The 14,101-nt window shown below is 37.9% G+C and overlaps 1 protein-coding gene and 1 long non-coding RNA gene across 3 annotated transcripts; one reads left to right on the top strand and one right to left on the bottom strand.

Moving 5' to 3' along the window:
- Nucleotides 1–109: 109 nt before the first annotated feature.
- Nucleotides 110–4,140, top strand: LOC149033901 (uncharacterized). Its single transcript, XR_016183003.1, has 2 exons — nt 110–274; nt 803–4,140. It is a non-coding gene; the product is annotated as an uncharacterized LOC149033901 (long non-coding RNA).
- LOC113671543 (ubiquitin-conjugating enzyme E2 E1) lies at nt 3,869–12,460 on the bottom strand. 2 transcript variants are annotated; one of them, XM_027187763.2, is made up of 7 exons: nt 12,322–12,460; nt 11,793–11,949; nt 11,240–11,290; nt 8,882–9,014; nt 7,975–8,019; nt 5,760–5,862; nt 3,869–5,002 (listed from the first exon to the last, which is right to left on the bottom strand). In XM_027187763.2, exons 2-7 carry the CDS (start codon nt 11,936–11,938, stop codon nt 4,905–4,907), a joined length of 576 nt encoding a protein of 191 aa, XP_027043564.2. In that variant the 5' UTR covers nt 11,939–11,949; nt 12,322–12,460; the 3' UTR covers nt 3,869–4,904. The 2 variants fall into 2 exon arrangements, with proteins under 2 accessions (XP_027043564.2, XP_027043566.2); XM_027187765.2 differs by having other exon boundaries at nt 11,793–11,938; nt 12,322–12,440.
- Nucleotides 12,461–14,101: the final 1,641 nt, after the last annotated feature.

A 14,101-nucleotide genomic window follows, 5' to 3' on the forward strand; every position in this document is an offset into this window, starting at 1 on the left:
GCGTGAGAATTTATCCTTGTGTTTCGGGTATTTTTGCGATTCCCCTCGGCAATAAAAGTGACATGGCTTACTAATTAAGCTTACCCTAGTTAACTTCTTTTGTATGCAGTGCTCTGTTAATTAAATCAATGTCGTCTATTACACCGAAGGAGATCTCAGATAGCGCGTATTCATTTTGAATGGCGGAGACTCAAACTGTTACAAAATGATTGTGAAGTTATCTTTTCCATCGAAGAAGATTTTATGGCATGAAGAACAGAGCGCTGTTAATCAGGTAAACTATCGATTTATCTCTACATTAGGAATAACTGATTTTTAGAAGTACGTCTTGTATTTTGACCTTAAAATGCGTGATTAAAGATAATATCTCGGGATGTATTTGAGCAGAGTAGCAAGGCAAGTATTCGTTGGATTCTTGTTCCAAATTACAACATCCGTTTCACATCCGTTTCCGAATGAGCGGGAAATATTCAGTTCCTCATTTGAAGGAAAATTTATGACTTGACACGTCGCTGTATTACACTTAGTTTTTATGAAAGTACTTATATTGTTTGATTCATCTGTTGCCTATAATCAGAAAAATTCTAACCGCTTGCGTTGCGGTTTGAAATATATTAACACAAGATCAAGTTTTATGGAGACAGATTGAAGCTAATCGTGTTTTTCGCCAAAGGCTCGTACATGTTTTAAATTTGTCAAAAAAAAGCAATTTCCTCTGTGGAAATCACATTAAGATGCCGCAAGTCCACCGATCACAAAATACTATGTTATGACTAAATTGATCCATTACTTCAATGTACAGGTAAAACTTACTAAAGGTCTCTGAAACAGCCGTTATGTTGCAACTGGGCGTCGTTTACCTTAAGGAAAATGTGTTGATTTTGCCGCACTCGTTTTCCACCTTCATCATTGGATAGCGCCAGAATTGTGCTCTTGTTCAGCGAGTTTGGCAAAAAGTCTGTTTACTGTGAGACCTCCAAGAGATACATCAGAGACACAGCTGAACTAACTGATTTCCACTCAGTGTGAGTTTCCTTTACATCAGACATCGACTGACCTCCTGAACTACAGCATTGGTACAATTGTAAATTATTGGAGAACCACACACAGGGATCAAACATAAGTATGCTCGAAATTTTGATAATCGAGGGAATTAAACTTGAAGGATTACGTAAAATTATAGAATTCAAACGACGCAATGGGGACTCTGTCAGGAGAGGTTAAGAATCGGTTAAGACAGGTGTGTTTCTAAGACAGGTGTCTCAGTTGTGACGTGCTAGCGGTAGGTCTCGTGCGAAGATTGGGGAGAGAGTACAAGGAAACTCGAGGGGGTGAGTGAAGGACCCCTCATACAGCCCCTCTGTAATCTACTCAGGAATATCGCTTCAGCAGGAAGCAGCCAGCTGCACAAATGGTCATGTGTATCGGATCGCACTCTCAAACATTCTCGTTTTTAAAAGAATTATTATATTCTGTCATAGAAGATTCGGAATGGAAAGGACTTCTGTAGAAGTAAGGAGAGGAATCGGCGGATTGAAACTGTTACGTTGCAGGTAATTTAAGATCTTCAAAAAAAACCTTGTACCATTCAAATAAGCGCCCTGCTAAAGTTCAGTATCCCTCTGTGATGCGTAACCTGACGTAAGTGATAAAAAAAAATAGAAAATACATCTTACCTTAAACGCTTACTGCAGGCAGAAGACCTTAACCCGATCCGAAAATTGTTGCTCTGATCTGTCAAAAATGTCCTCAGATAAAACTTGTCGTGTTCCATTTGCCTTATTAATGCATGTATCTGTTAACAAGAACTGCCAAGACTGGCAAACTTGAGTAGACTTTTAGAGGAATGCCTATCATCTTCGAGATGTCAGAACATAAATTTGGTCCGACCACTAAACTGCTTTGCCAACGTGAGTCGCCATACAGGAAATTAAAAGACTTTGATTCAAAATTTCTAACTTCCTTTCCTTGCAAAAACGTATTTCCTAAAGCTGCAATATGTCAAATAAAACCGTCAAAGGCCTCTTTCAAGAGTCCACTCAAATTAAGGCATCGTCAAATTCGAAGAGTACCATTATCGAGTTACAAAATAAACAGACGGAATTTCCGATGAAAGGAATTAAACGTTTGTAAAACCACGATTACGAAAACAAACTAGGGCACATACCCTAATGTTTACCAAAATAAAGGGTCTTTTTGCGAAAGTAATGAGCTGGCCGAAAAATTAATTTTTTCAGGCTCGATGATTGCGCCATTTAACGAAATTAAACTTAAGATTCTTTTCCTTATCAAGATAACCGTAGGTGCCTGCCTTGACCTCGTGTCCTTATCCAGTTGAATAAATCTTTTCTTGATTGTGCGACATAAGTGAGTGCACGAATTGCCTTAAGAACAAGCAAGCAAAAAGTCACACACGTTTTGTTTAATTCACTCAAAAGCCAGAAAATCATAACTAGTTTCCAAATAAAGAACATCGGGTCAACTGTCCATTTAAAGCTACATTATTAATCATTTACATTCCATTTCATGTGTCAAATTTTCATCCAAATAATCGACGGATTCTACAAATATCTGGACTTAAAGGAAGACCGAGATACTCTCGCAGGACAAGTTTTGGTGAAAAGTGTACGATTGCAAACAAATATAGACGCTATTATAATTATATATGGAGCTGCTGGATTTTTTATTTCTAAATCTTTGGTCTGCCGACAGGAAAGGCTATTTAAGACCATTTCCGCTCAATTTCTTGCCGCCAGGTCACGAAATGGAAGAGAAGACATGTTAAATCTAAAAAAAGTGGATCATTGTGGAACATTGTAATTCTAGAGTTTAAACTGGCCTCAACGACATCAGTGCCACAACCATTTTACTGAACCAGAATCCTCTTGTGTATTATCCTTCGGTTGTTTTCAACAAGATTATTAGCTTCTCGGTGTCATATTTTTAAAATGTATGATACGGACGTTAATCTGTAGGCCGAGTGATCATCCGAGTCTTTCGTCAGTGAGGTTAGAAATAACTTAAAAGAGCTCAGTTTTATCACGGATTTGGAGTGTATAATCGAAGAAGTCAATTGGGATTTTTTTTCTCACTTTAGATTTTTCATCATGACTTTTACTTTAATCAGGAGCCCATTATGTAATGGGCTCCTGCTGTAATTTAGTTATTTCGAGTTATCGGATATTTGTAGTTTCCTGGTGAACAGCAGAGGACGAAATTAATTCTGAACCAATTCCTGTTTAGTAACGTATAAAGAATTTGTCCAGTGTTAATTACAATGTATGACTTAACTTCGAAAATGCTTTTTAAAGATCAGCCTTTATATAGCCAATACTTACGGAATCCTTTCTCAAGTCCGGTTCTTGATGCAAGATGCCTGTTTAGCCTAGGTTGAAGTTAAGGGAAATGCATGAAATTGCGCTGATATATCAAACTAAATAGACTGACCTTATGCCGTGAACTTCAAGTTTACAATAAGTGTTTTTGAATAAAACCTCTCCTCTTATGGCAACCTCCGTCCCAACCCTCCTCACGAAGACCTGGAACCGAACAGGCCCCTCCCTTTGTCCTTAGGGCTTAATGACGCGTTTAACCGCCTTCATGAATAGTGCCAACATGACAAAAATGATGGCAACTCTGCTTTTTGCAAACAATGAAGACCCATTCGGCATCCGGATTGGACGGAAACACGTGTGGTAAAAGTATCCCGCAGTAGAGGAGAAAACAAAACAAAAAATCAGAACATAAGTGAAAACGGTCCCGGTGCCTTGGTTTCCCCCTGCCCCTCCTGCGAAGATTTTCGGACCCAGGCCGTGTCAGACTTCCGCAAAGTGACAATTGCAGCCCGCTAAGCAATGGGACAAGTAAATCGCAATTACTATTTGTTTTTATTTCCAACCGAGCTAGCAATTAAGATTTCGCAATATTAACAATTCGCAAACTTTAAAGCGGCAATTTCAGTCAATAACTATTTTTAAACCACTCGGACAGAGCCAGTGTTAACTTACAGTAAAATTCCACCGATCTCACCTTGCGCAGTTTAACTGGGATAAATTTAAATTAAATAATGTTGCATTCCAACTGAATGCATATGTATAACAACAGCAACGAAAGTGTACACGTTGTTTCATTGAATTAAAAGGAAGATAAAGCAGAGACGTGTTTCAAATGCAGTCTGCAATCAGAGGATCTCTCTTCTTTTTACAATGCAGCGTTGAGAAAAAATGCCTAGACGATGGCTGAATGCCAAGGCGCATCAGAAACAGTCGCATTTTACTTCCGGTCGCCGTTCTGGTGTCAAAAACGTCTGTGCAAAATACTTTGTCTCATATAAACCAACGATTATTGTCGAGACGATTCTACACGACCAAGTTTTTCAAGAAGTTTCTCTGAATACAGTTCCGTTTCTTCTTTGTTTGTGCTCATTGAAAAAGCTAGTTAAGGTTTGTTAACAGTCAATTGCCCTCGAGACCGAAAGGTGACGTCCTAAAAGGAATTGTTGAGAAAAAAGTGTCTCTTATGACCGATCCAAATGTGAGAAATCTCTCAAATTCCGTCGATCAGACCTTAATTACAACAACTACATGACATTCCCTGGTTACGTCGCATTTTGCATGAGCGATAAGTCAAGGAAAACTTAGTCGTGTAAAAATGACTCATGACAAAATAATTTATCAGAAGCTTTGAAAGATGTCTTAAATATTTTCACCTAGATACAGAAATAACATCGCGAGAAAATTAAATCTCGCGTGGAACCTGGAAACAAACGGGGATAAATTCTTTCATCTCCAGCTCCCACACGATCTTCTATTTCTTTCCCAGGCCTCCTCTAGTTACTCAGAAATCTCAAATGTGAGTTGTTTACAAAGTTGAAAGCGATATAATATGTTCTTCTGTTAGCAAGTTCATGTGGCGTATCGTCGGGTCCATTCCCTCGCCGTTCTGTCGTGTTCCTCGCGGTTAGAAATGTATTGAGCCGCTATGTTTCCCACTAATGGATCCGCTGAAAACATGATAGTTAGAAAAAAAGAGAAGGTAATGAGATAAAGAAAAATATTTTTTGTCCTGGCGCGTGAGAAGAACAAAGAAAGAGTTCTGCGTCCCTAGAAAGAACTGAGCCAGAAACCTTCAATCTCCGCGCTCAAACACTGTGTCCATATCATCGCATTTTCATTAAATCGTTATGTCCCCGCGTTCACACCAAAAACATAACCGCCTAATGACCTTCCTACGCCGTTTTTCTCATGTCATGTCGATAAGTCGTAATTTCACTCGACACTTAACATAGCCAACAAAGAACGACCAAATTCTACCGACGTTACCCAAGTCTTGCAGCCAATATGAACAAGACAAAATGGGCCAATCAGTTATTTAGCTCCTTAACATTTCCTTCAGACTAAAACAGTTGAGAGAATTTTGTGTTGCATCACCTGATCCAGGTATTCAGTTTGTAAAACGGTGCGCGTTAGTTCAGGGCGCGACAGCATTGGCGGAGCGAAAAAAGGAGAGGATTAGGTCGGGTCAGGTCGGGTAATGAACGCGACCCGACCCAAGCTTCCCTCGGCCGCTTATATAGCCCCGTTTATTTTCGTCTTCCGTTTTACTATTTGAACAACTGGAAGAGGTTATGTGTTATATCAATATGACATCCTCTGGATGATAACTGTCTACATTCTTATCACAAGTTTGATGGATAATGTGTAAATACTGTCGGGCGATTTGACATGTTAAACATTCAAGGAATTTAAAAGCTGAAATACCTGGATTGCAATCTGTCAGAAGTGAACAGACGGAGAGAAGAACCTTGGAAATAGTCAGAGCTGGGCTCCAGTTATCTTTTAAAATATCCAGACAAATCACTCCCTAGAACACAAACAAATTATCGTGTTAAACCTTTACACTCTATACTAGCATCAGCATGAATATTCTCCATACAATTCTCTATACATTTAATAGGGTGCTGATAAGGAGAATTTGTTTAACAATCAAGGGGTTCTTCAGTTGGTGATCATTTGCTTTATTCTCGTGACCTTAATGCGTGATTCAAGGGTGACATTGTAAGGAGAAATTAGATACTGGTCACTCTTAGGAGTTAAAGAGTTCAACTGAAGTTAATAACCCAGAGACCATAAAAGAATTAACTACAAAATGAGACAGGTAAAAATAAAAAAACAAACAATAGTTGCGCTGTTCTGAGTCACAACGGATGGTAATTTTTTCGTTGAAATTTGACCTTGGTTCACACACAGGAAAGAAAATAACTCAGATTTAATGGAAGTACTCATCCATCAGCGGACGAGTTCGAGATTTCTATCGCATAGAAATTGAGAGCAAAAAAAATCTAAAAGTTTCAAGAAAAGAGTTCTGCAAACCCGAGACGCAGGCAAAGGTCTCGAGAATTCTCCTACCCTTGATTGTTCAGATGAGGCTATTGTAAACACAGAAGGAAATGCTCTTTTGCCCACGTAAAATACATCTAAAAATTGCTCGCCAAACTTTAATGTCCCAGGCTTGCTTGCAAACACTCTTCACACATATGGACCAATGAGAGAGTGCGTTATGTCTGATCTTTTTATAAATCCAGATGTAGCCACTACCCGGCTTTATTTACAAGAGTCACCGTTAATGTCCTCATCAGACCTTACCACAATATCTTCGATACTAGAATGATGGCGCTCGCTAATAAATTAGTTCTTAGTTTCGTCCTTCCTTAACCTAAACAGATGTCGTTGTCCCGTCAACTCAACGTTGAATCATAACTTTGCCGGACATTTGACGATAAACATACAGACAATAAAAGAAAAACAAAAGCTGTATGTACGTTGTCTCGATTCTGACATCTTCTTTTCAAAGTAAATAACCAAGTCACTTCGGATGGCATTGACGTCAACAGTGTTTGCATATGGCAAACTGATTAGCATAATATCACGTTTTCTCAGTCTTTGCTTTTATTTTCTTCTTGAGGAGCGAAAAAAAGGATTTTATTCTCTGTCCTCTGTTACAATGTCTCCTTATGTCTCCTTTTTTGATCAGGAATGGTTGAATATTTCCAATTAAAACCCAGGCATTCGAGAAAAAAACAAATGAAAAACTGTAATACAGGAAAATAAACACAAACCTTTTGACACTCGACAGAGTCTGTTTACCAAGCCTGTGCATATATTTAGCTTGGATGTCCTTATTACAAACTATTGCAATATTTCACTTTCTTATCCTTGGCGAAATATCACACTCTATCAAACCCTAAAAAAAAAGCTGCTCATAAATTTTTCCCGCCTTTGACTATCCAGCGAAAACTTCACGATAAATTGCCATCATTCTTACAGAATTAAAAAAGCTCAATTTCTCCTTCTTGTTTTCTGTACCGTGACTTTAAAAATCACAATAAATATTATCGCATGCCGCATTAAGCAGTTAAAAATGTAAAAACGTTGAACTTAACTGAGACATTACCAGCTTCGTCACCATCAATTTATAGCAGGAAGTCAGATCACATTCTAGTTTGTATGCTAACATAAATTTCCGAGTTTTTCTTTCGAAGGGAGGGCAGTAACAAAGTTCTAGTTCGATAAGTATAGGTAATAACTTAATTTCGTGCGCAGTTTGGTGTTAATAAGCAAGAGGAAATTTTTCAAAGACAATAACATTGCATGAGTCTGCAGGGCGAGTGCAATTTGCAGTCTTTGAAAAATTTAATAAAGCTTAGAACACCAAATTGCACGAGAAATCATTTTGTTACTTGTTAATAATGTAGATAAAAAATCACAGAAAGTTAAGACAGACGTAAATTTTGGCAGCGCGCGCGTGCTATTTGTATACACGAGAAGCACTCTCTTCCAGCCAATCAGACGCGTGTAATTTTTTTCAGGTATATTATTACAATTAATAAATTGAACCTATTCAAAAATTAGTTAGCAAGTTGATCCTATTGTCTCTCCAAAAGCAAAAAATTCAAATTAAAAAAAAAAACCTCACCTGGCTATTGACATTACAATGATAAATTCTTGTTCGGAAAGTGACCTTCGGAGAAAAATTAAAAAGTTTACATTGCACAAGTTATCATGATTTTGACCTATGATAAACTCTGTATAAACTGTAAAACGTTATAAACTTCTATAGCGCCAAAATTGTTACCGATTATCAACTATTTGACACCATTTTATGAACCCCGGACGGTCTAAATATGTCTGGTGAAGTTGACTTGTTTCCTACAAAATAACCGGATAACTTAAGAATGTAGAATACGAAAAAAGTTATTTTCAGAACACTAGGTTTCTCACGTTAGGTTGACATATGATAAACAGGGTTATTAGTATTATCAACTGACTTGATAACGTAAATTGGCCACTCTTAAGAGTTTAAAAGCTGACGTTTCGAGCGGTAGCCCTTCGTCTACCGCTCTGACGAAGAGCTAACGCACGAAACATCAGCATCAAAACTCTTTACGGCGCGGTGGCCAATTTATGTTATCAACTCAGTTGATAACACTAAATTACCCTGTTATACCCTCCCACTGACGAAGCACCACAGTTTCTTTAGAAACTTACCCTCTTCATTCATTTGGCATATGATAAAGATTGACATTGTAAGGAATATTGTTATAATTTCGAGAAATTCTTAAAATAATGAACCGGTACAGTGAAAAATTTCCTGGCTACAAAATTACAAAAAATGTACAAATCGTCTGATGAAACAAGCTCGAGAATGCAATTTAATAGCACAGCATTCATTACGTCAACCAAAGATACTTGGAGTTGAAAATAGCACTAGATGCCAATATTTAAGTATGACGATTTCCTCTCTTGGAAAAAGAGAAAAGACCGACACGCGATTAATTTTGAAGAACCCACTTCATATATTGAGATAATATTTTCATTCATACCTTGGGTGGTTTAAAAGGATAATCTGTTGGAAAATGAATATCCAGGAAAAATACTCCTCCTTCGTAGACGGACTTTGGTGGACCCAGAATTGTTGAATTCCATTCATACAGGTTGTCACCTTTAGGACCAGCGCTGTAACGAAAGGCATAAAAGATATCGCGTTACGAACGAAACATGCAATTCTCAGCTGTCAACATAATTGAGAAGTGTTGAAATCCCCCTGACAGTGCGGATAGCAGACAAAATGACCTCGCAAAAAAAAATTGAATATCTCTTTCTTGCCGACAAAACAATGATTTTATTTATTATTATCAATACACGAACATTTCGATTTTTCCTTATTTAGTCATAGGCTAAAAAATGTCTTAACGGCGCGGCCATGTTTAAAGAATAATTGTTTACCAAAGTTATTTTCAAACGTCTTGCGAGATAGAAAACACATGCAAATTCTGGAGAGACAAAACAGTTGACCCAGATGTAAACCACGCGAAAATTTATGTATTATAATTCACGTCAATCTGTGTTAGAGTTTCCTACCGCTGTGCTTTTAGCTAAAGATACTCGAAATTCGATGAATTAAGAGATTCGCGTTCTTACATTAATGCATTTTACACCAAGCAACAGCCGATCCAAGTTCCTAAGAGGTTTCCCGCTTGGAGGATACTTGAGATTTAATGTCTGTTATAGACATAAAAGTCTATGAACCGACAACGATCGAACTGTAAATTGAACAGAATTTACATTCGTGAGTGTATTCTGACCGCCGGGCATTCAGTCCATAATTTATGCCGGGCATTTAGACACAGAAAAGTCTCAGCATTTGGAACAGAACCGTGGAGTAAAGTAAAGATAGGATTTCTCTTACTTTTGTATGAAATGAAAAATCTAAAAAGTCATTTTATCTAGCAGCGATAACTGGTTCTATAAAAGGATTGTTCTTGCTAACAATCACTTTGATAACCTTAGAGGTCACTGATAAGTCGAAGTGTCAATCAGTTGAAGAATGTCTTCTTCAGTTTTCCGTCTAAACCGCATGGCTAAATTTCAATTCGCTTGAGTTGCATAGAGATTTCTCTTCTCAAAGCAATCCACGAAATTCCATTTGAGGGAAACAGACGCAATTATTCTAACCGTAAGCCGACGAAGGAAAACTTGCCATCGAAAAACAGTAACAACGATAAGGGCAAGATAGGAGATTTGTTGTAACTCTGTATGATTTTTCGTGATTTCTTGGAAAACTACCAGCAGCAAATGTTCGTGACTTTAAGCTTGTGCCCAGAGCGATTATATTCGAGAAACTAAAATCGGTGAGGACAACCATAAATCCATCGGGGAGCATGTAAGCGAAGCTTTGTGTCATTTAGCGAATCAAAAACATTTGGATACGGATATGTGAAAACCTCATTCGTCTGCATGCAATTCGTTCATCATCTTAATTGGGTGATCGATTGAGCAGAATTGATTTAAATACGCTATAAAGACAGAATTTCGGTGATGTGAGTTTTGTTAGTTCAACAATTAGCTCTAATCACTGGAGTGGAAATTTTTGGGACAATCATCCATTCAAGATAATTTTTTGCGACAATTTCCAAACATTAAATCTACGAGAAAGCGCTTTTGAAAATATGAATGTTTACTAGTTTGAGAGAGACGAATTAAATACGCCTTCGAGGTTTCAGGAACATCTTGGACTTAGTTAATTTCAGGGATAAAATTTTTAAGTTCCGGTTGACAATAACCTTTTGCAATGAAGTATGGAGAGTGTACGAATTCATGCAACGCAGATGACAAGTCACAGTTGTTATGTAAACCTCATCCCTCCAACATTTACCATGATATGAGGCAGGTGTCCAAAACCTCTTTGCATAAATTATGAACACATCCAGATCTCAAAATCTTCCGTTTTCGAAGCGGTGACTCAGGTTGAAAGATGTGGACCGGTATCAACCTCACAAGGCATTTGATGTGTTCTAAAACTTGTGTGTTTACCAAGCTCAAGACAAAAATAGCAGCAGGGCAACGACATTCTAAAAATATACAATGAGCTCCGACGCATAATTAGTTTTGGCTTCGGTAACAAAGCCTTCGTACACTTTAAAATACCTCACAACGCCTTAATATCATCTTATCAGTCCACAATAATTGACTCAAGCCGCTTTCGTCAAACTTTGGAAGAAATTTTGTTGTTTCGATGTGGTTTTTTTTTTTTTGCCACTGAAAAGAGGAACCGACAGTTCGCCGTAGTCGTGATAAAACTTTTTCATCATGTTTCATTCACAATACGAAACAAAAACCGCAACCATTGTTTTCCAAACAAGAGCTTTGAAGAGTGAGCGTCTTGTGAAGGCCTGAATTACCTGCAATTCGGTGGCGGTTCCAGTGTGATTTCTGCTAATTCCCTTTGAATTCTGAAAATATAAAATAAACCAATTTAGTAAGAAAAAACCAATCTGTCATTGCCTCCTTTTAGCAAAGCTGATAGTCCCAATTCCCAACTGTGGAAGGCAAACAAAGATAAAGACTTACGTCAATATCGGAGATCACAAATAACCCTCTGCCGCGATACCAAACTCGCGCTCGTTTTCGCGAAATTCGCTCAGTTTTTCCCAATCTGATCAAATCAGGCGATTCTTTGAGACATTTACTAAATACCAAGCTATTTCTGAACGTAATCGGACAAATTTCTAACGCGAGCGAGCTTCACAAAGTTAACATGCAAATTAACGATCAACCGACGCATCAAGTGAACAAGGACTTTGTGTTACATTCACTTCACGCTACAACGAACTAAGAAACTAGACAACGCCATGCCCTGAGAGAACGCGTATGGTTAGTAAAAAGGTCTTTTCATGTAAGAGGTATATTGAATAATGATCGTTGAAGTAAAAAAAGCAATCTCCCAGGGTCTACCTTTTAACAGCAGTTGATAATGTCTTGGGCGATCTTGCAGTACCCCCTTTCCTATCACGAAGCTCCCTTTTCAAGGTCGATGCTCTTGTGTTGTCATTCTCCTCAGCTGTTGGTCGGTTTGCCTGCTCTGCTGCCCGCCCAGACATCTAGATAAAACCTGTGTTTAATGCACAAACAGCTATAAAGAAATCTCATTGAAACAACACGCGGAAATTATAAGAGCTTTCACGAGCTGATGTGTGAAAAGCTGAAGCTCAAGCAAGCTGGCCGCTGTAACATACAGCCAAATAGGAATTATTTCACTACAGGAAATGTACCGGCGAATTCCTTCATAAATGGACTACAAGCAAGTCTACTTTCGAGAGGCAAGCGATTCGCGATCTCGAGAAAATGCAACACTTTAACATTGAGAGAGATCTTGAAGAACAAACATGGCCGCCAGCAGATGTCTTTGCGGTTACGTCCCCAGACATAAAAAACAGCGCAAAATATGCTCGTGTTACGACAGAACGCACGTCAGAACACTCACAGTGAAATGAAGTGTGTCTCTAGGAGGTTTTCGGACTCGTTACACTTGTCACAAAGGCAAGATATGAGAATGAACTTTAAGCTCGCAGCCCACCCGTCATGTAGGCGTCACAAATGCCGTCTGCTTGGAAGATGTCGAGTATTTCCGCCTGTCAACGCGGTGTCAACAATTAATTAATGGTAGTGCGCGTAGACACTAATTTAGTTCAAAGAAATATCTCCCTAAGACCAATCGCTTTATTGAAAAGGGAGTTATCAGTTGAATGTGGTTTAATACTGGTTACTTTCAACCTATTTTTGAGGTCTTGTAAATTGATTAGCAGATAAAAGGTTCGGCTCACCTCAATTCAACGTCTGCCTATATCAGGCATTTTGACATGTCACAAAGATTTAAGCTTTAAGAGGATTTGGCATCATATTTAGAGATTTAAACACCGTTCTTCATACCTGCGTAGCGAAGAGAACGTTGAAAATTATTTTGAAATGAAAGTGTCGTCAATAGATCATTTAGATAGCTTTTAGCAGCCTAATTTTGCGAAAGTAGCGCTTCCAGAGACGACTTAAGCACATCATGTTTCTAATTAAGCAAGAAGGTAATCCGTTTGTTGGTCGAAGCAGCCGTGTTAGGGACAAAATGTAGTTTATATTATTTGGTAAACCTATTTGCAAGCATTTCAATATTTGATTTACGACTGGTAGTTTTTTATCATGGGTAGCACCTGTTTGACAATCTGAATACACAAATAAATCAGGTGAACAGAGAATGAAACTTTCCATTGCGGGATAATAAAACTGTGATTGCAGCGTAACACTTGCCTTCAGATAAAAAATTCATAGACTGCCCGTTAAGTCCAATGATATGACTCTGCATTTTAGACTGTTGTAATGAACTAATGAAACATTTTCAAGGGAAGAAAGAACAGTAAGCAGTGCAACAGATTTTTCTCAATAGCTGACACCAATTTAGAAATGAACACGCCAGCGAAGGCTGTAATCCAAGTTTCCGGATCAATGCCGCTCTCGATTAGAGTGAATCACTTATTCTTATCGGCATAAAAACCTTCAAAGAAATGATAGTCGAATCAAAATTCATAGAGTTCTGTTTTACTTTCATATTTTTGAAGATCATAGAGTTGTTGCTGTTGTTGATTTCTTTCTAACGTATTTGAATGAAACAAAACTTAAATAATATATCACCTATCGGCGCGATCAGTTTGGAGAGCTGTCCCAACAATACAGCAAAACAAGGTTAGATACCTTTCTTAACTCTGCCAATTGACGGCTGCTTTGATATTTCCTATATGTTGATTTATAGCACATTAATTTGTAGATTTTTTTAATAAATTCATTTTCCAGTAGAAAATCTTTTTCATATATTTTGCCTTCAGATTAAAGTTTTAACATTTGTGCATCGAATTAAGCCGGTTTTTTTTCTAGGCCCTTGCATAATGCCTGTCTTTGCTGAGTAAAAATTTTATTAAGAGTATAAAACTTTCAATTTCTGCCCTAAGAGGATCCTGTGTTTACCCAATGTTTCGGTTTGTTTGCCCATTTGATTGCCAGACCGAACTACGGTTATTCATTTCAAAGTCAGATGCCATTCGTTTGACTTTGAAGACCCAAATAATAACTAAAATGATTTTTGTTTTGACTGTTATTTTAGGCGGGCATTCCTAGAAACGGATTTCGTAGAGTTGTCATTAAAATTGTTGATGAAAATGAGATTGATTAATACGAGTTGAATTAAACCATTCAACTCGTTATCAAAGCTTTGTCCACCT

The sequence above is a fragment of the Pocillopora damicornis genome, chromosome 14 (assembly GCF_964200805.1).
Source record: "Pocillopora damicornis chromosome 14, jaPocDami1.2, whole genome shotgun sequence".
NCBI classification, from domain to species: domain Eukaryota; kingdom Metazoa; phylum Cnidaria; class Anthozoa; order Scleractinia; family Pocilloporidae; genus Pocillopora; species Pocillopora damicornis.